General features: G+C 34.5%; 1 protein-coding gene across 1 annotated transcript in view; it reads right to left on the reverse strand.

The window, feature by feature from the left end:
- Positions 1-17,267, reverse strand: part of csmd3a (CUB and Sushi multiple domains 3a) — a 389,031-nt gene that overhangs the window by 307,735 nt on the left and 64,029 nt on the right. The window contains exon 5 of the mRNA XM_067412377.1: positions 3,834-4,041. Coding sequence (XP_067268478.1) covers positions 3,834-4,041 — 208 coding nt within the window. The remainder of the gene's footprint in view (positions 1-3,833; positions 4,042-17,267) is intronic.

Raw genomic sequence — 17,267 nt, forward strand, 5'->3', positions numbered from 1 at the left:
CTCCTTTTAAAGCCCCTTATTTCAGAAATAACTGATTCTGTATGTTTCAGATACAAGCAACGATAAAAATATAATATTATCACAAAAGAAGCACTGCAAAATAACGCTGACAGTCCATGCAGCTGTGCTTTTAACCTTCTCCCACCATGCTACATAATCTGCGTGAGTGTGTGGAGATAATTTATTTATTTCTTGTCAGTGTGGCTCAGGGAAGTGGGACAAATAGTGTATGCAATGAGCAGCCGCAGTCATGGCAGGCGTGTAAAACCTCTGAGGAGCAAACGGATACAAAAGACTTCATTTGGTCATGTTTCTCAGAGCGCTCTGTGTGGAAAAAACGCTCGCTTTAAATGACACATCAGCATAACACTAACAAGAACGTTTGCCTTCGTCTAAGAATAAACGTTTTTCATCATCACAATATGGAGAAACGCAGACACATTTGGCCCATATTCCCAAAATATGCTCAAGTGTTTCAACCTGATGACTGATCTGATGATGAGTAAAAACACTGACCCAGAAACAGTCTGCAAAACGTTGCCTCGGGTGTCTCGTTTAAAGGTGCAATATGTAAGATCTTTGCAGTAAAATATCCAAAAACCACTAGGTCAGTGTTATATACTGTGTTCACTTGAGTACTTACAATATCCCAAATGTTTGCAACTATTTGTAAATCATGAGAAAATTGCAATTTTACCCAAGGCTCCGGGACGTGTGAGGAGTCGCCTGTCAATGGCGTCATACCTGCGTTATCCTCGATTTCCAGTTTATGTTGTAGAAACCATGAAAACACCAAAGACGCTTTAATATTTACATGTTTTAATAGACAAGGGAACAACTGTTTGAGATATTTATAGACAGAAAACTAATTATTGTTATATAGTCTTTTTGTTTAAATCTAATTTTCTTGTTTTTTTGCGAGTCTCATGCTTTACCTCAGAGAAAAACACTATTTTGTCAAGTAGCTAACATAGCATAATCAGATGCAGCTTTATTTTTAGTAACAGTAATACAGCATTTTCTCCATCATACAATACGTTTTAAAATTAATAGCATGCCATTTATCAACACAATCATCCAGCATTTAATCTGATATTGTAAAATGGATCTATCTTACTGCAGTGTGTAACAGAGTCTCACAGCAGCCGGCGACTGTGTCATAATAAAAGTCCCGCTGCCCATTTGCATTTAAAGGGACACACACAAAAACAAGCTATAATAAATGATCTGTGGGGGATTTTGAGTTGAAACTTCACAGACACATTCTGGAGACACCAGAGACTGATATTACATCTTGTGAAAAGGGTCCCCTTTAAGTCCTGTAGCACGTTTCATCAAGATAAAAAGAAAGAACAGACTTTTCCCAACACAGAACGCTCTTTCAGCAGTGGAGAGCGAGAGAAATGGCTCCTTTCTCGAAGTGATTTGTAACTTACAAGATTGTTGTTTTTGCCCTTTCCAAACACACACGGGAAGTATGGTAGAATTACATAAAGGTCATTCTGGCAAAACCATTGATTTGTTTGTTTGGCTTGAACAGTATTAGAGGGGAGAAGTTCATCCTGCTCGAACAAAACTTGGCTTCATTTGTCATGTCGCTTATAGAAATGACTTAAGCGAATCAATAAAGCAAACGACAAGCAAGGTCACAACATCACGGCAGAATACTGCTCACAATATCGTGTTCCTGCGCTCTTAGCATGCGCTTGCGGTGTTTGGCTGTGGTTTCAGCTTCAGCAGTTGAGTGTAACGGGAGGATTCGTTCAGTGCGGCGCTGCTTTCCTCTGCCAAGACTGAAATCTTTGGATTTGCAGAGTCATGCAGGCTGCATCGAATCAAGTTAAAGGCATCTATTCTTGTTTCATATCATTCTCACAAGCTCACAAAGTCATTTCAGAGGTTTGATAGAAGTTTTGGCACCTTCTGAGTAGCTTCTTTGGACAATCTAACACATAAATCGCACATTCCCTTTCCTTCAATTGTCATACAGAAAATCATTTCCACACTTTGAAATTAAGCGGTTGAATCTTATCAATGCATACATTAATTCTGAACGATGCTCTATGCAGAAATGACTAGAAATGACTGAGCCATTGTGTGGGAAGGGAAAAACACGCAAAAGGGCAAAAGGGCATTATCATTCTAATTATGCAGCTATATATCAAATAAATAAATGTACATGAAACATTGATTTGAGTTTACTTCAGTGGTTCTCAAGTGGTGGGTGGATGTGGACAGCAGGGAAAACCAATGAAATGCAAATAATACAATGCAATTAAGCATGTAATCATGTATAGTTAGGATAACGACACAAAGGAAAAGAAAACCCTTCCCACAACTTTTGTTGACAATGCCCAAGGCTGTGCATCCAATCGAACTAGCTATTTTGGTGCAAATTCACCTGCAACTATTCAAATTATACCAATTCAAACTTGGACAGATTGTGTAACATGCCCTCATCCTCAAAAACTATACGCAAGGTTAAAGAAACCAAACTCATAAACATTGTTAGTACACAATGTGTTTTATGTTATGAATTATCTGCATAAATAAATAAATACATAAACAAATAAATTAAATTTCCCAATTTATTTATGTATCAACACATAAAATCGAACATTAAATAAATAAATACCCTATTTAGGGTATTTATATTTTATATGAAATAAATAATGAATACATAAATTAAAAATACCTTTTTTTTAAACAGGTTTTAGAGAGAGAGAGAGAGAGAGAGAGAGAGAGAGGGTATTTTCAATAAATAAATAAAAAAAACTATATATATATATAATGTGTGTGTATATTTTATTTATATGTTAGGTATATAGTGTATTTCTATTTTGTATTATATAAATAATTAAATGAATAAATACTAAATTTTATTTATATATAGGGTATATAGTGTATTTTTTTCTAACAACTTATAAAATCAAACATTGAATGAATGAATGCATGAATGAATGAATGAAGGAATTAATGCATGAATGAACCAATGAATTAATGTATGCATGAATGAATGAACGAATGAACAAATGAATGAATGAATGAATGAATGAATGAATGCATGAATGCATGAATGAACCAATGAACGAATTAATTTATGAATGCATGAATGAACCAATGAATGAATGAATGAACGAACGAACGAATGAACAAATGAATGCATGAATGCATGAATGAATGAATGAATGAACCAATGAATGATCCAATGAATGAATGAATGAATGAATGAATGAATGAATGAACAAATGAATGCATGAATGCATGAATGCATGAATGAATGAATGAACCAATGAATGAATGCATGAATTAACAAATTAATGAATGAATGCATGAATGAATGAACCAATGAATGAATGAATGAACAAATTAATGAATGAATGCATGAATGAATGAACCAATGAATGAACCAATGAATGAATGAATGAACAAATGAATGCATGAATGCATGAATGAACCAATGAATGAATGCATGAATTAACAAATTAATGAATGAATGCATGAATGAATGAACCAATGAATGAACCAATGAATGAATGAATGAATGAACGAATGAACAAATGAATGCATGAACGAATGAACGAATGAACAAATGCATGAATGAATGAATGAATGAATGAACAAATGATTTTTTTTTAATCATGTGAGAAGAAAGAGGCTGTGGAGAGACACCAGAAAGATGAAACTAGCACAGATATGAAGGAAACTATATGAAGGAAATTACTGGCCTTGGATAATTATACAGTTTAACACTCATTATAGAAAAACAACCGATCGCAGAAAGCAGCAATCATAACAATTATAATGCCGTAACAATCCAGCACGGTCCTCACCATATTGTCGGTGGATCGGATCCCTCAACTTCCAAAGAGTCGAGTTTGCTGTCCATCTGGAATTCAGTGAAGACCAGTGAGATGGTGTCTCCTGGATCAGCGAGGATGGTCCACGTACATTCACCACTGCTCTGATAGTCCTTCTGAAAGTCTGGACTGGAGATGCTGCCACTGGAGCCTCGGAAGGTCCCGCCACACGTGTCCTCCGCTGATGGACAAACACACAGTCAGTGAAACAATACTGCATTATGAAAAGAGCTTTCCAAATAAATCTGACTTGATTTGACTTGAATCATTGAATCATTGAATCATTGACATTATGATTATGGCAGATGATGAGCATCACGCAGTGAAGGTGAAGCTCCCCAAAAATAAATTTTTGCGTACTTTGCCAACACTGGATTAGATTGTTGTCTGCCAACAAACCAAATAATCAGCGATAAGAGCCATTATTGTACATCAGGTTGATCGCACTAATTGCTGGTTATGTTCTGAGGAACAGAAAGATTGTTTTAATGAGTATTATATGGGTTTTGCAAGCATTTATTTTTCGAAAACAAAACTAAAATCAACATTTAATTATGCAGCCCGAGTCTGGCTTGAAAACAGAGACAGTGTCAGATAATTAATCTAATTAGCTTCATGCAGGATAAGAGGAAAGCGTCTTATCAAAACACTTGCACTTAATGAAGAGTTTTTTATATTTAAAACACATATCAACAGGACATCAGCTAATGGAACATCTTGCACACGCAAGTGGTATGCAAAAAAATGCATCTGATTTTCAGGGTTCGACAGATTAAATGGATCATTGCGTTGCTCTCGTGTCATTTTTCAACTCCATATGTGATTGTGATTTTCATACAGCACAAAAATAGAAACTCTGAAGCTATTTTACATGAAACAATCACTCATAGCGAGCTGTCAAGCTTCACAAAAGCACAATACAGCAAGTATCGCAAGCCTTCTTCTGAAGATATAATAGCTTAATGTGAAAAACAGAATTATTTTGCAGTCATTTATTTATCCTCCAAACCAGTATGACTTTCTTTCTTCTGTGAAACACAAAATGAGATGTTTAAAAAAAAAAAAAGAGAGAGAGAGAGTCTGTTTTGTTGTCCATACAATGAAAGTCAATGGGGTCCAATCTTGTTTTGATGAGTTTTCTGCAGTAAAGTAAGTCAAACCGGTTTGGAATGACATAAATATGTGCCATTCTACAGAACAGGCTCAAAGTCAGAGTTGGAAACCTCTTGAAAAAATGTTGTATGTATGCAAATTATATAATGTCCAAGGTACACATTTCTAGTAATTGCGCAGTTAATTCTCATATTGTATTTTTAGAAAGTTTTGGAATATTTTTCCTCTCCCCAAATTTGTCACTACCGAAACACAATAATAAATCATTTAATAAGAAGAGTCACATTGACCTAAGTTTTCACAGGTAAATTAATAACATTTACAATTTTAACAATATTTCAAGTGTGATTTATGAGATTTGTTGTATTTTGAATCCAATCTTTCTTTGTAAAAGGCACAAAGTTTATCAAACTGATTTCAAAGTGAAGGATTCATTAGTTTGAATCAAACACTATAATAACATCTGAGTTGATCATTCAATATACTTTATTTCTAACAAAACATCCCATGTTTTGGTCGTGACAGTAATGTGTTGGTAGTGACCACATCACATGGCAGGATTTAACTCACATACTAAAACATATTAAAATTCTAATGATTTGCATAACTGTACTAAAATTGTGTTTATTTCCCCCAAATAAACGATTATGTGTTCCTTTTGTCACTACTGAAATGTGCTGAAGTTTCGGTTGTGACAATTTTGGATACTTTTGAGACGCTCAAAGATGATAATCAGCACAAGGTTATCTAGCACAGTTGAACACACACAAAAACTACATTTTATAGAATAACGCCCAAAAAAGTGTGCTTAATTGCAGAAAAAGGTGTTTGTTAGTGATGTTCATTAAAGCTCCACACAGATTTTCAGACTTCTGAACACATTTAACTCAGAATGATGATTCATCTGCTGTGAAAGAGAGGCTGTGAGAGGAGCAACACAGGAATATCTCCTGATCAAACATGTAGAAGTGTGTTAAAATCTCAGACAATGACTCAAACACTGTTTCGGTAGTGACATGAACATGTGGGAAAATTATTTTTTCATGATTTAAAAATAAAACTTTTTTTTAACTTCACTTTTTTAAAAGAAATCAAAAATAAATTTTTAAAAATAACAATGGAAAAAATTGCAAAAAATTATTTCAATATAATTTTCAGAAGTTTGAATGTAGGGGTTAGGGTTCGGGGCAGACACCTCCCAACTAAAAATACCCAATAAATGATGATTTTATATTTATTAAGCTTTCTGATATTTTAATTATTGTGGGATTCAATAGATAATTACGGAAGAGGATTAGGGCCGAGCAATAATAAAAAAATAAAACCATCTCGAGATTAAAGTTAAATTTCGAGAAAAAAACTTGTTAAATTTCGAGAAAAAAGTCGAGATAAAATGTTGAGAATAAAGTCATTAAATTAACTAATTTATTCTCGTAATTTAACAAATTTGTTCTCGTAATTTAGCAACTTTTTTCTTGTAATTTAATGAGATTATTCTCGTAATTTAATGAGTTTATTCTCAACATTTTATCTCGACTTTTTTCTCAAAATTTAACAACATTTTTCTGATAATGTAACAAATTTGTTCTCGTAATTTAACAACTTTTTTCTCGTAATTTAATGTCTTTATTCTCAACATTTTATCTCGAAATTTAACAAGTTTTTTCTCATAATTTAATGAGTTTATTCTCAACATTTTATCTAGACTTTTTCTCAAAATTTAACAATTTTTTTCTCGTAATTTAATGAGTTTATTCTCAACATTTTATCTCGACTTTTTTCTTGAAATTTAACGAATTTGTTCTCGTAATTTAATGACTTTTTTCTCATAATTTAATGACTTTTTTCTCGTAATTTAACGAGTTTATTCTTAACATTTTATCTCGACTTTTTTCTTGAGTTTTTTCTCGAAATTTAACAACTTTAATCTCGAGATGGTTTGATTTTTTTATTATTGCTTGGCCCTAATCCTCTTCCGTAGATAATAGAAAGATCTTAGTAAACATCTAAAATTTGAATACTTAAATGCTTTTAAATGTGTTTTTTGGTTGTGGGACAGCAGTTTGCACCAATTCTGAAGAATGGCCCATATAATAAATAATGCTCATGTTCATTTTTGGGTGAACTTTTCCTTTAAATGTAATTGTTATTCTGTGAAAATATTCCCCTCCACCAAAGCTCTGAACTCTCATTCACAATGAACTATTACTTTAAAGAGTCTGAACAAAATAAAGAGCGATAACAGACATACTAGAGTTCAGTTATTTCCGACAGCGAGAGATATGATTCCCGATTTGTAAATTTCATTGTGCGCATTTAAATATCGTTTTAAATGCACATGTAGCGATGCACATCTCGTTCATTACGAATCCAGCAGACAGCAGGTGCGTTTGATGCTTCAAAGCAGTGAAACATCCATTACTAACATTTTTGAAAGCTTGGGCTTCATATCTATTAATGTGTTCTGGCAGTCCACGTTCCCTAAGCTGTAAATTGCCTTATATGTTGGCATTTCTGGCCTAAAAAGCTATTTTAGGCAAACTCATGCTTTATCACAGGACTCTCTCGACAGCTCATGCAAGGAGAAAATAACGAATGAGTTCCAGCCGCACGAGGGTCTAGATCTGCACAGGCGCTTAAGATGCAGGGAATGTAACATGTTTGCAGTGCAGTGGGGAGTTGCACGTAAACAACATTTCTGACTAAACAGCAAAAGGCCTCGTTCACACAGCAGCTTATGCTGGTTTAGATCTGTCCACTTTGACAGAAAGAGACCATCTGACCAACATACTGTAGGCACTAAACTATTTGTTTAGGGAAATATGAACTGAAGTAGATTATACCACAAGAACAGAGTGAAAAAAATAAAAAATAAATTAATTAATTAATTAAAGTGCTAAATTATGCTTTTTCAAATACCCCCTTTCATGTAGTGTGTAATAAATCTGTTTGTGAATGTAAAAGCTCTGCAAAGTTGTAAAGATCAAAGTGTACAACAAATAAAGTTATTATCTCCTAAAAGAAAGAATCGATTCTGAAACGAGTCATCGGTAATTCCAGTTTCACTTCCTGAATCTTTGAACTGTTTCAGACTCTGAGAAATGAGGTGATGTTCAATATAATGAGAAAATTAGTGTTTTCTGACCTTGGATGCACGTAAACCTATTGCAGGAGACTACAGAATAAAATTGGGAAGCTTTAAATAGCACAATAGGGGCACTTTAATGATAAATGATGAAATTTAATATGATAAATTATTTACATTTCTTCCATGCAGCCATTGTTGTAATATTTTTTTCTAAAAATAATTGATTGGCTGGCCATCAATTATTTCTTCCGTAATGATAGATTATGGTAGGGTGGTCTCCACAAACCATTATACAGAAAATATCGGAATATATGCATAGATTTCTGATCATCCAAAAGTATTTAAAACTTCAGATCAGTACTTTTCATAGACATAATACAGAAAATAAAATAAAATTTACTTTTAATTTATTTGTTTTGTTTTTTAAAGTTAAGTCTAAATAAAATCTAGTTCATTCAGAATTTACTGCCCACAATACTATCTATTTTCATGCTTCTAATTATTATTTTAGAGTCAAAAGCTTTCTGTGTCAACCTGTAAACACAACTTTGGCTATGTTTCCATCCACCTATTTTAGGATATTGCATAAAAAATTGCTGCGAAGATGCAAATAAATTCTAAAAACGTGCATAAAAACTTATAGCTCAATTGAGGCGAATGCATTTTTATCCGAGAAGACGACATGCATAAACTGTGATGGAAACACATTTACTGAATAAATCTCTCAAACACAGGTGACTTTGTCTCAGAAGAGGCTGTGATTGGATAACTGGACTAACGAGTGGACCAATTGCATCGCAGCATCTCAAATGCTGGTCAAAGTCTGTCATCAGAATGATTTGGTTTAATTCCCTCCAGAAGCGTCTCACACGATTGTGTTCACAAACACCAGCATCTGAATGCAAGATCACATGACAGTGTTTACTGTGTTTCGTCTGACGCTCTGAGACCAACTCATTTATGATCAGCCTGATTGAAGCAACTTCCATTTATTCATTTTGTGGCAATTTCCCTGGAAGTGATGATTTTGCTCTCTTGAACACATTGGATGGAAACACTGCTTTATTCGCAAATATTTTAACTTATAGTCCAATTTTGTGCACAAGTTAAATTTGCAATTTTGGATGGAAACAGCTATTATTTCATTCCAGACTCACTCCTGGAAGCTGCATAAAGCCAGCCAATCAGATTAGAGTTTGCCAGATAAAAAAAAAAAAAAAAAAGTCCTTTTTCAGTTTTGTCTGCAAAATGGATTACACAGAGAGAGAGAGAGAGAGCGGTCCAGGGCTGTGCTGTCTGAAACTGAGGCTATGCAGAAGAGGCAGTGAATTCAAGGCATTTGCTGAATCTAATGTAGGCTGATGTGACGGGAACATGAAAGGTACTGGATAATAGATCGGTACATCCCTTATCCTCACTCATTAAAGCAGAGCCCAGAAGAAGAAACATCACACTATGAGGGATTAATGTTGCTTTTCAAGACTTCATTTGGATTCTCATTATCTTTTATTCTGAAGGATGAACTGTCGTTTTTGTTCTTTCATCAGAGTGAAAGTTCAACACTCCTCGATGAGTGTTAGAGAATAAACCCAAACCCTGTTGAATATGGTTACATTATCGTTCATATTAGCCCTGCCTGGCTTTACACCACCTGCAAAGTGTATTTCCACACTCAACAGCAGTGAATTGCATCATTTTACGGCCGTGTGCCTTTAATTTTCATTAAAAGTCACTGTGTAAAAATGAAATAAAGTTAGTTCTGAGAAGAGATCTAGCATCATTGGTTTGCAGACATTTAAGTGTGACAATGTCCAAATACTTTTTGGGGCCACTTTATAAAAACATCAACTGCCTCAGATTATGAATATGCATCAACACCAAAACTGAAGTATGCATATTAGCATTTCAAGCCTGTAGCATTTCTGCGCAAAATTAATATTAAAATAGAAACCGCTTCAAATCAACATGCAATCAAAATCAAATCCATTTACTTCCTAAAAATATATCTTGTTACATTATTATTCCTGTTGTGGTTAGCAAACAGCATTGCATTACCGCACACCCATTATATATATATAACACACATTATATATATATAATGTGTGTTATATATATATAATGGGTGTGCGGTAATGCAATGCTGTTTGCTAACTACCACAACAGGAATAACAACATATGTTTACATGTAATCTCTCAACCAGTGTTTCAACCGCAGAAAGACATCAATAAAACAGCTTGAGAATAATATCTCACGTAGCATTACATTTACCTCAGGTCAGTCATTTAGTGTCCACAGCATGTTAGTTCACTAAAGAAATGAACTCTAGAGGGAGAATTTCACTAAATATATGCACTATATTAGCTTATATATTCGTTATATTTACTTTACCGTGACTTCAGTACTGAGGTATGTACAGAAGCGTCATGTTTGTGTATTGTTACACCACTAATACATAGGTATTATATGTATGTATGTATAATATGAGAATGAAGGTTGTGAACGTTGTTAACTTTCAACAAAAGCATGTCTCTATTGACAGACAGTTAGTATTTAAATTCCTGTTGGATGAATTTAAAAATAAAGCATGTAATTTTCTTCCAAACTCCCATTTATGCAATCCTGCACACTGCATCCAGCGTCAGGTAATGATTATCATTAGTAGTAGGATGTAGAGTTCAGCACATGGTCTACATGCAAGAACAGTGTGTCAGGATTGCATCACAGGTTTTCATTCGACAGCTGAATCACACACCTGTGACACACTTACAGAGCACATAAAAGAATCAATAATCGCAATATATGAGATTCTTTGTCACAGGGTGCTTTATCTTCCACAAGACAGACACCTTGTAAATGGAAGAAGCAAATAACTTTGCTGGAAATAGTTAGAGTGGGAAAACTGGATTTTTTAGGGGGGAGCTTGGAAAAAAAAAACTGGTGTTGCTCAATTAAGTTTTAATTGTGAATGTTGACAATACAATTTATTTTGTTCATATTGTGTGTACTGTTCAAAACATGCCAGAAAATACTGTTCATTTAGTCAGTTAATGAAGCGGCAGGCTTGTGCAACCAAATTGCATTTCCCATCATTTTCTGTGGCTACACAGATATATCTAATGATCTTGATTTTGTTGCATTAGCACTACAAAGTTTTCTGTTAAAGTTAAAAAGAGAGAAAACCACTATGAAATAGCACAATATATCCAAATTATGGCCTTTAGCCATGTCTTTTTCATGATGCTTATTGTACATTTCCATTCTTCATTTTTTTTAAACTCCTTCCTGCGTTGCTTTAAGAGAACAGAAAGCACTTATGTCACTTATCAATGGCAATATGAGCATGAAAAAAATGCTAAAAGCTACTCAAGCTAAACAGTGACTGATTCTTGAGATAAGGGACAAAACATGTTTTAGAAGTTAGTTTTAATTTAATAATACTTTTTTTTTAAAACTGATATATTTGTAGACAAAGGTCTCAGCTAATGTACAGGATTTTAATGAACAGGTTTTTCTGAAAATGCTTTTTTCTAAAAATGTACATTTATTCACTTCAGAACTTAATTTGTGTCAACTTCATCAGACGCATTAAAAAGCATGATGTTTTAATTTGATCCATCCAGCAACAGTGTAAAGACTTCCATTTTGTAATAATGGTGTAAAAGGAGCTAAGTGAAAAAAAAAAAAAAAAAAAATCTAATTTTTTTCTTGGGTTAGGGTTATTATGAACAATCCAGTTCCTAAATTCCTTAATTATCAAACCTCTTTTTTAATATTAAACATATATAACCAATGTTCTTAGGTAGCTCAGTTGATATTTTAATATTTTAACACAATAAATTAACAAAGAATAAGACATTTGTTTCAAAATTAATAAAAACCTCACACCTTCGCTGTGTTAAATACTGATGGTGTTGACAAATACTGATGGAGTTGACAAAAACTGATGGTGTTGACACATAATGACAGAGTTGACAAAAACTGATGGAGTTGACAAATACTGATGGTGTTGACACATAATGACAGAGTTGACAAAAACTGATGGAGTTGACAAATACTGATGGTGCTGACACATAATGACAGTGTTGACAAATACTGATGGAGGTGACACATAATGACGGAGTTGACAAATACTGACAGTGTTGACAAATACTGATGGTGTTGACAAATACTGATGGAGTTGACAAAAACTGATGGTGTTGACACATAATGACAGAGTTGACAAAAACTGATGGAGTTGACAAATACTGATGGAGTTGACAAATACTGACAGTGTTGACAAATACTGACGGAGTTGACAAATACTGACGGAGTTGACAAATACTGATGGTGTTGACAATGACGGAGTTGAAAAATACTGACAGTGTTGACAAATACTGATGGAGTTGAAAAATACTGATGGTGTTGACAATGACGGAGTTGAAAAATACTGACAGTGTTGACAAATACTGATGGAGTTGACAAATACTGATGATGTTGACAAATACTGACGGAGTTGACAAATACTGACGGAGGTGACAAATACTGATGGTGTTGACAATGATGGAGTTGACAAATACTGGCAGTGTTGACAAATACTGATGGAGTTGACAAATACTGATGGTGTTGACACATAATGATGGAGTACACAAAAACAGATGGAGTTGACACATACTGACAGAGTTGACAAATACTGATGGAGGTAACACATAATGATGGAGTTGACAAATACTGATGGAGTTGACAAATACTGATGGTGTTGACAAATACTGATGGTGTTGACACAATGATGGAGTTGACAAAAACTGATGGTGTTGACAAAAACTGATGGTGTTGACAAATAATGACATTGTTGACAAATACTGACAGAGTTGACAAATACTGATGGAGTTGACAAATACTGATGGTGTTGACAAATACTGATGGAGTTGACAAATACTGATGGTGTTGACACATAATGATGGAGTACACAAAAACAGATGGAGTTGACAAATACTGATGGTGTTGACACATTGACGGAGTTGGCAAATACTGATGGTGTTGACACAATGACGGAGTTGACAAATACTGATGGAGTTGAGAAATACTGATGGTGTTGACACATAATGATGGAGTTGATAAAAACTGATGGAGTTGACAAATACTGACGGAGTTGACAAATACTGATGGTGTTGACACATTGACGGAGTTGGCAAATACTGATGTGTTGACACAATGACGGTGTTGACAAATACTGATGGAGTTGACAAATACTGATGGTGTTGACACAATGATCGAGTTGATAAAAACTAATGGTGTTGACACATAATGACAGAGTTGACAAATACTGACGGAGTTGACAAAAACTGATGGTGTTGACAAATACTGACAGAGTTGACAAATACTGATGGAGGTAACACATAATGACGGAGTTGACAAATACTGATTGAGTTGACAAATACTGATGGTGTTGACAATGACGGAGTTGAAAAATACTGACAGTGTTGACAAATACTGATTGAGTTGACAAATACTGATGGTGTTGACACAATGATGGATTTGACAAAAACTGATGGTGTTGACAAATAATGACAGAGTTGACAAATACTGACAGTGTTGACAAATACTGACAGAGTTGACAAATACTGATGGAGTTGACAAATACTGATGGTGTTGACAATGACGGAGTCGACAAATACTGACAGTGTTGACAAATACTGATGGTGTTGACACATAATGATGGAGTTGACAAAAACAGATGGAGTTGACAAATACTGACGGAGTTGACAAATACTGATGGTGTTGACATAATGACAGAGTTGACAAATACTGATGGTGTTGACACAATGACGGAGTTTACAAATACTGATAGAGTTGACAAATACTGATGGTGTTGACATAATGACAGAGTTGACAAATACTGATGGTGTTGACACAATGACGGAGTTTACAAATACTGATAGAGTTGACAAATACTGATGGTGTTGACACATAATGATGGAGTTGACAAAAACTGATGGTGTTGACACATAATGACAGAGTTTACAAATACTGACGGAGTTGACAAATACTGACGGAGTTGACAAATACTGATGGAGTTGACAAAAACTGACAGTGTTGACAAATACTGATGGAGTTGACAAATACTGACAGTGTTGACAAACACTGATGGAGTTGACAAATACTGATGGCATTGACAAATACTGACAGTGTTGACAAATGCTGACGAAGTTGACAAAAACTGATGGTGTTGACACATAATGACAGAGTTGACAAAAACTGATGGAGTTGACAAATACTGATGGAGGTGACACATAATGACGGAGTTGACAAATACTGACAGTGTTGACAAATACTGATGGAGTTGACAAAAACTGATGGTGTTGACACATAATGACAGTGTTGACAAAAACTGATGGTGTTGACACATAATGATGGAGTTGACAAAAACTGATGGTGTTGACATAATGACAGAGTTGACAAATACTGACGGAGTTGACAAATACTGACGGAGTTGACAAATACTGATGGAGTTGACAAAAACTGATGGTGTTGACAAATACTGACGGAGTTGACAAAAACTGGTGGTGTTGACAAATAATGACAGAGTTGACAAATACTGACAGTGTTGACAAATACTGATGGAGTTGACAAATACTGACGGAGTTGACAAAAACTGATGGTGTTGACAAATACTGATGGTGTTGACACATAATGACAGAGTTGACAAATACTGATGGAGTTGACAAATACTGATGGAGGTGACAATGACGGAGTTGACAAATACTGACAGTGTTGACAAATACTGACGGAGTTGACAAATACTGACGGAGTTGACAAATACTGATGGTGTTGACAATGACGGAGTTGAAAAATACTGACAGTGTTGACAAATACTGATGGAGGTAACACATAATGACGGAGTTGACAAATACTGATGGAGTTGACAAATACTGACAGTGTTGACAAATACTGACGGAGTTGACAAAAACTGATGGTGTTGACAAATAATGACAGAGTTGACAAATACTGACAGTGTTGACAAATACTGACAGTGTTGACAAATACTGATGGAGTTGACAAATACTGATGGTGTTGACACAATGATGGAGTACACAAAAACAGATGGAGTTGACAAATACTGACAGAGTTGACAAATACTGATGGTGTTGACACAATGACGGAGTTGGCAAATACTGATGGTGTTGACACAATGACGGAGTTGACAAATACTGATGGAGTTGAGAAATACTGATGGTGTTGACACATAATGATGGAGTTGATAAAAACTGATGGTGTTGACACATAATGACAGAGTTGACAAATAATGACGGAGTTGACAAAAACTGATGGTGTTGACAAATACTGACAGAGTTGACAAATACTGATGGAGGTAACACATAATGACGGAGTTGACAAATACTGATGGAGTTGACAAATACTGATGGTGTTGACAAATACTGATGGTGTTGACAATGACGGAGTTGACAAATACTGATGGTGTTGACACATAATGATGGAGTTGACAAAAACAGATGGAGTTGACAAATACTGACGGAGTTGACAAATACTGATGGTGTTGACACAATGACAGAGTTGACAAATACTGATGGTGTTGACACAATGACGGAGTTGACAAAAACTGACGGAGTTGACAAATACTGATGGAGTTGACAAATACTGATGGAGTTGACAAATACTGATGGTGTTGACACAATGATGGAGTTGACAAAAACTGACGGAGTTGACAAATACTGATGGAGTTGACAAATACTGATGGAGTTGACAAATACTGATGGTGTTGACACAATGATGGAGTTGACAAAAACTGACGGAGTTGACAAATACTGATGGAGTTGACAAATACTGATGGAGTTGACAAAAACTGACAGTGTTGACAAATACTGATGGAGTTGACAAATACTGACAGTGTTGACAAATACTGATGGAGTTGACAAATACTGATGGTGTTGACAAATACAGACAGCGTTGACAAATACTGACGAAGTTGACAAAAACTGATGGTGTTGACACATAATGACAGAGTTGACAAAAACTGATGGAGTTGACAAATACTGATGGAGGTGACACATAATGAGGGAGTTGACAAATACTGACAGTGTTGACAAATACTGATGGAGTTGACACATAATGACAGTGTTGACAAAAACTGATGGTGTTGACACATAATGATGGAGTTGACAAAAACTGATGGTGTTGACACATAATGACAGAGTTGACAAATACTGATGGAGTTGACAAATACTGACAGTGTTGACAAATACTGATGAAGTTGACAAAAACTGGATTATATGTCCTACTGTGAAATCCACAATGAGCAGGAAATAGAAAGTGACAGAAGAGTTGACAGAAAGTGAGGACACAACTTTGATAACCATTTTTTTTTATAGAAAATTTAATTTAGACTTAGTTTTTGTATTGTGTAATATATTACAGAGCTCTGCCTTTCAGTTTTAATGTATATTTTTGAATTTTTTGCATTTTTAAACACTTTGTTTGGCAATTTTACATTGTGACCTCATGCTGAGAACAGGCTAAATTACATGTGTTTCCAAGTATAGAGCATGTATTTAAATAATAAAAAATGATTTAATAAACAAAATAAACAAAATAATTTAAAAATAAAGCACAGAATGTCCTGAGTATCCAGATTTAGCCAGTTATATATTATAATATACATATATTATAATATACATATATATATATATATATATATATATATATATATATATTTATTTATTTATATATATATATATATATATATATATATATATATATATATATATATATATATATATATATATATATATATATATATATATATATATATATATATATATATATTTATTTATTTCTGCTCACAAATTTCCATGAAATTTTAAGCAGAGCTGCTTCTGCATGAACTTTGGTGCAGGCACTGCAACTGGCAGCCGTGGGTCCTGAATTCAGAAGCCTTTGAAATGATAATGTTCTTTCCACTATATACATTACATTTTTATGCTGGATTTCAGCATTCATGGTTGGGATATTGCTCTGAGACAAACAGCTACTCTGTGAAAATGGGTTTGATGTACTCAGTTTTGGAACTGGCTGCTAAATGAGCAAGGAGGTAAGCAGAGATAAGATAAGCTCGCTTTGTCATGCAAGACACTAAACTGTCACAGCGAGGCAAACATCTCGACATGTTCTTCAGGGTTTTAAGCTGTCAGAAAGAACATGCCATTCACAG

The sequence above is a fragment of the Chanodichthys erythropterus genome, chromosome 2 (assembly GCF_024489055.1).
Source record: "Chanodichthys erythropterus isolate Z2021 chromosome 2, ASM2448905v1, whole genome shotgun sequence".
In the NCBI taxonomy this organism is placed as follows: Eukaryota; Metazoa; Chordata; class Actinopteri; order Cypriniformes; family Xenocyprididae; genus Chanodichthys; species Chanodichthys erythropterus.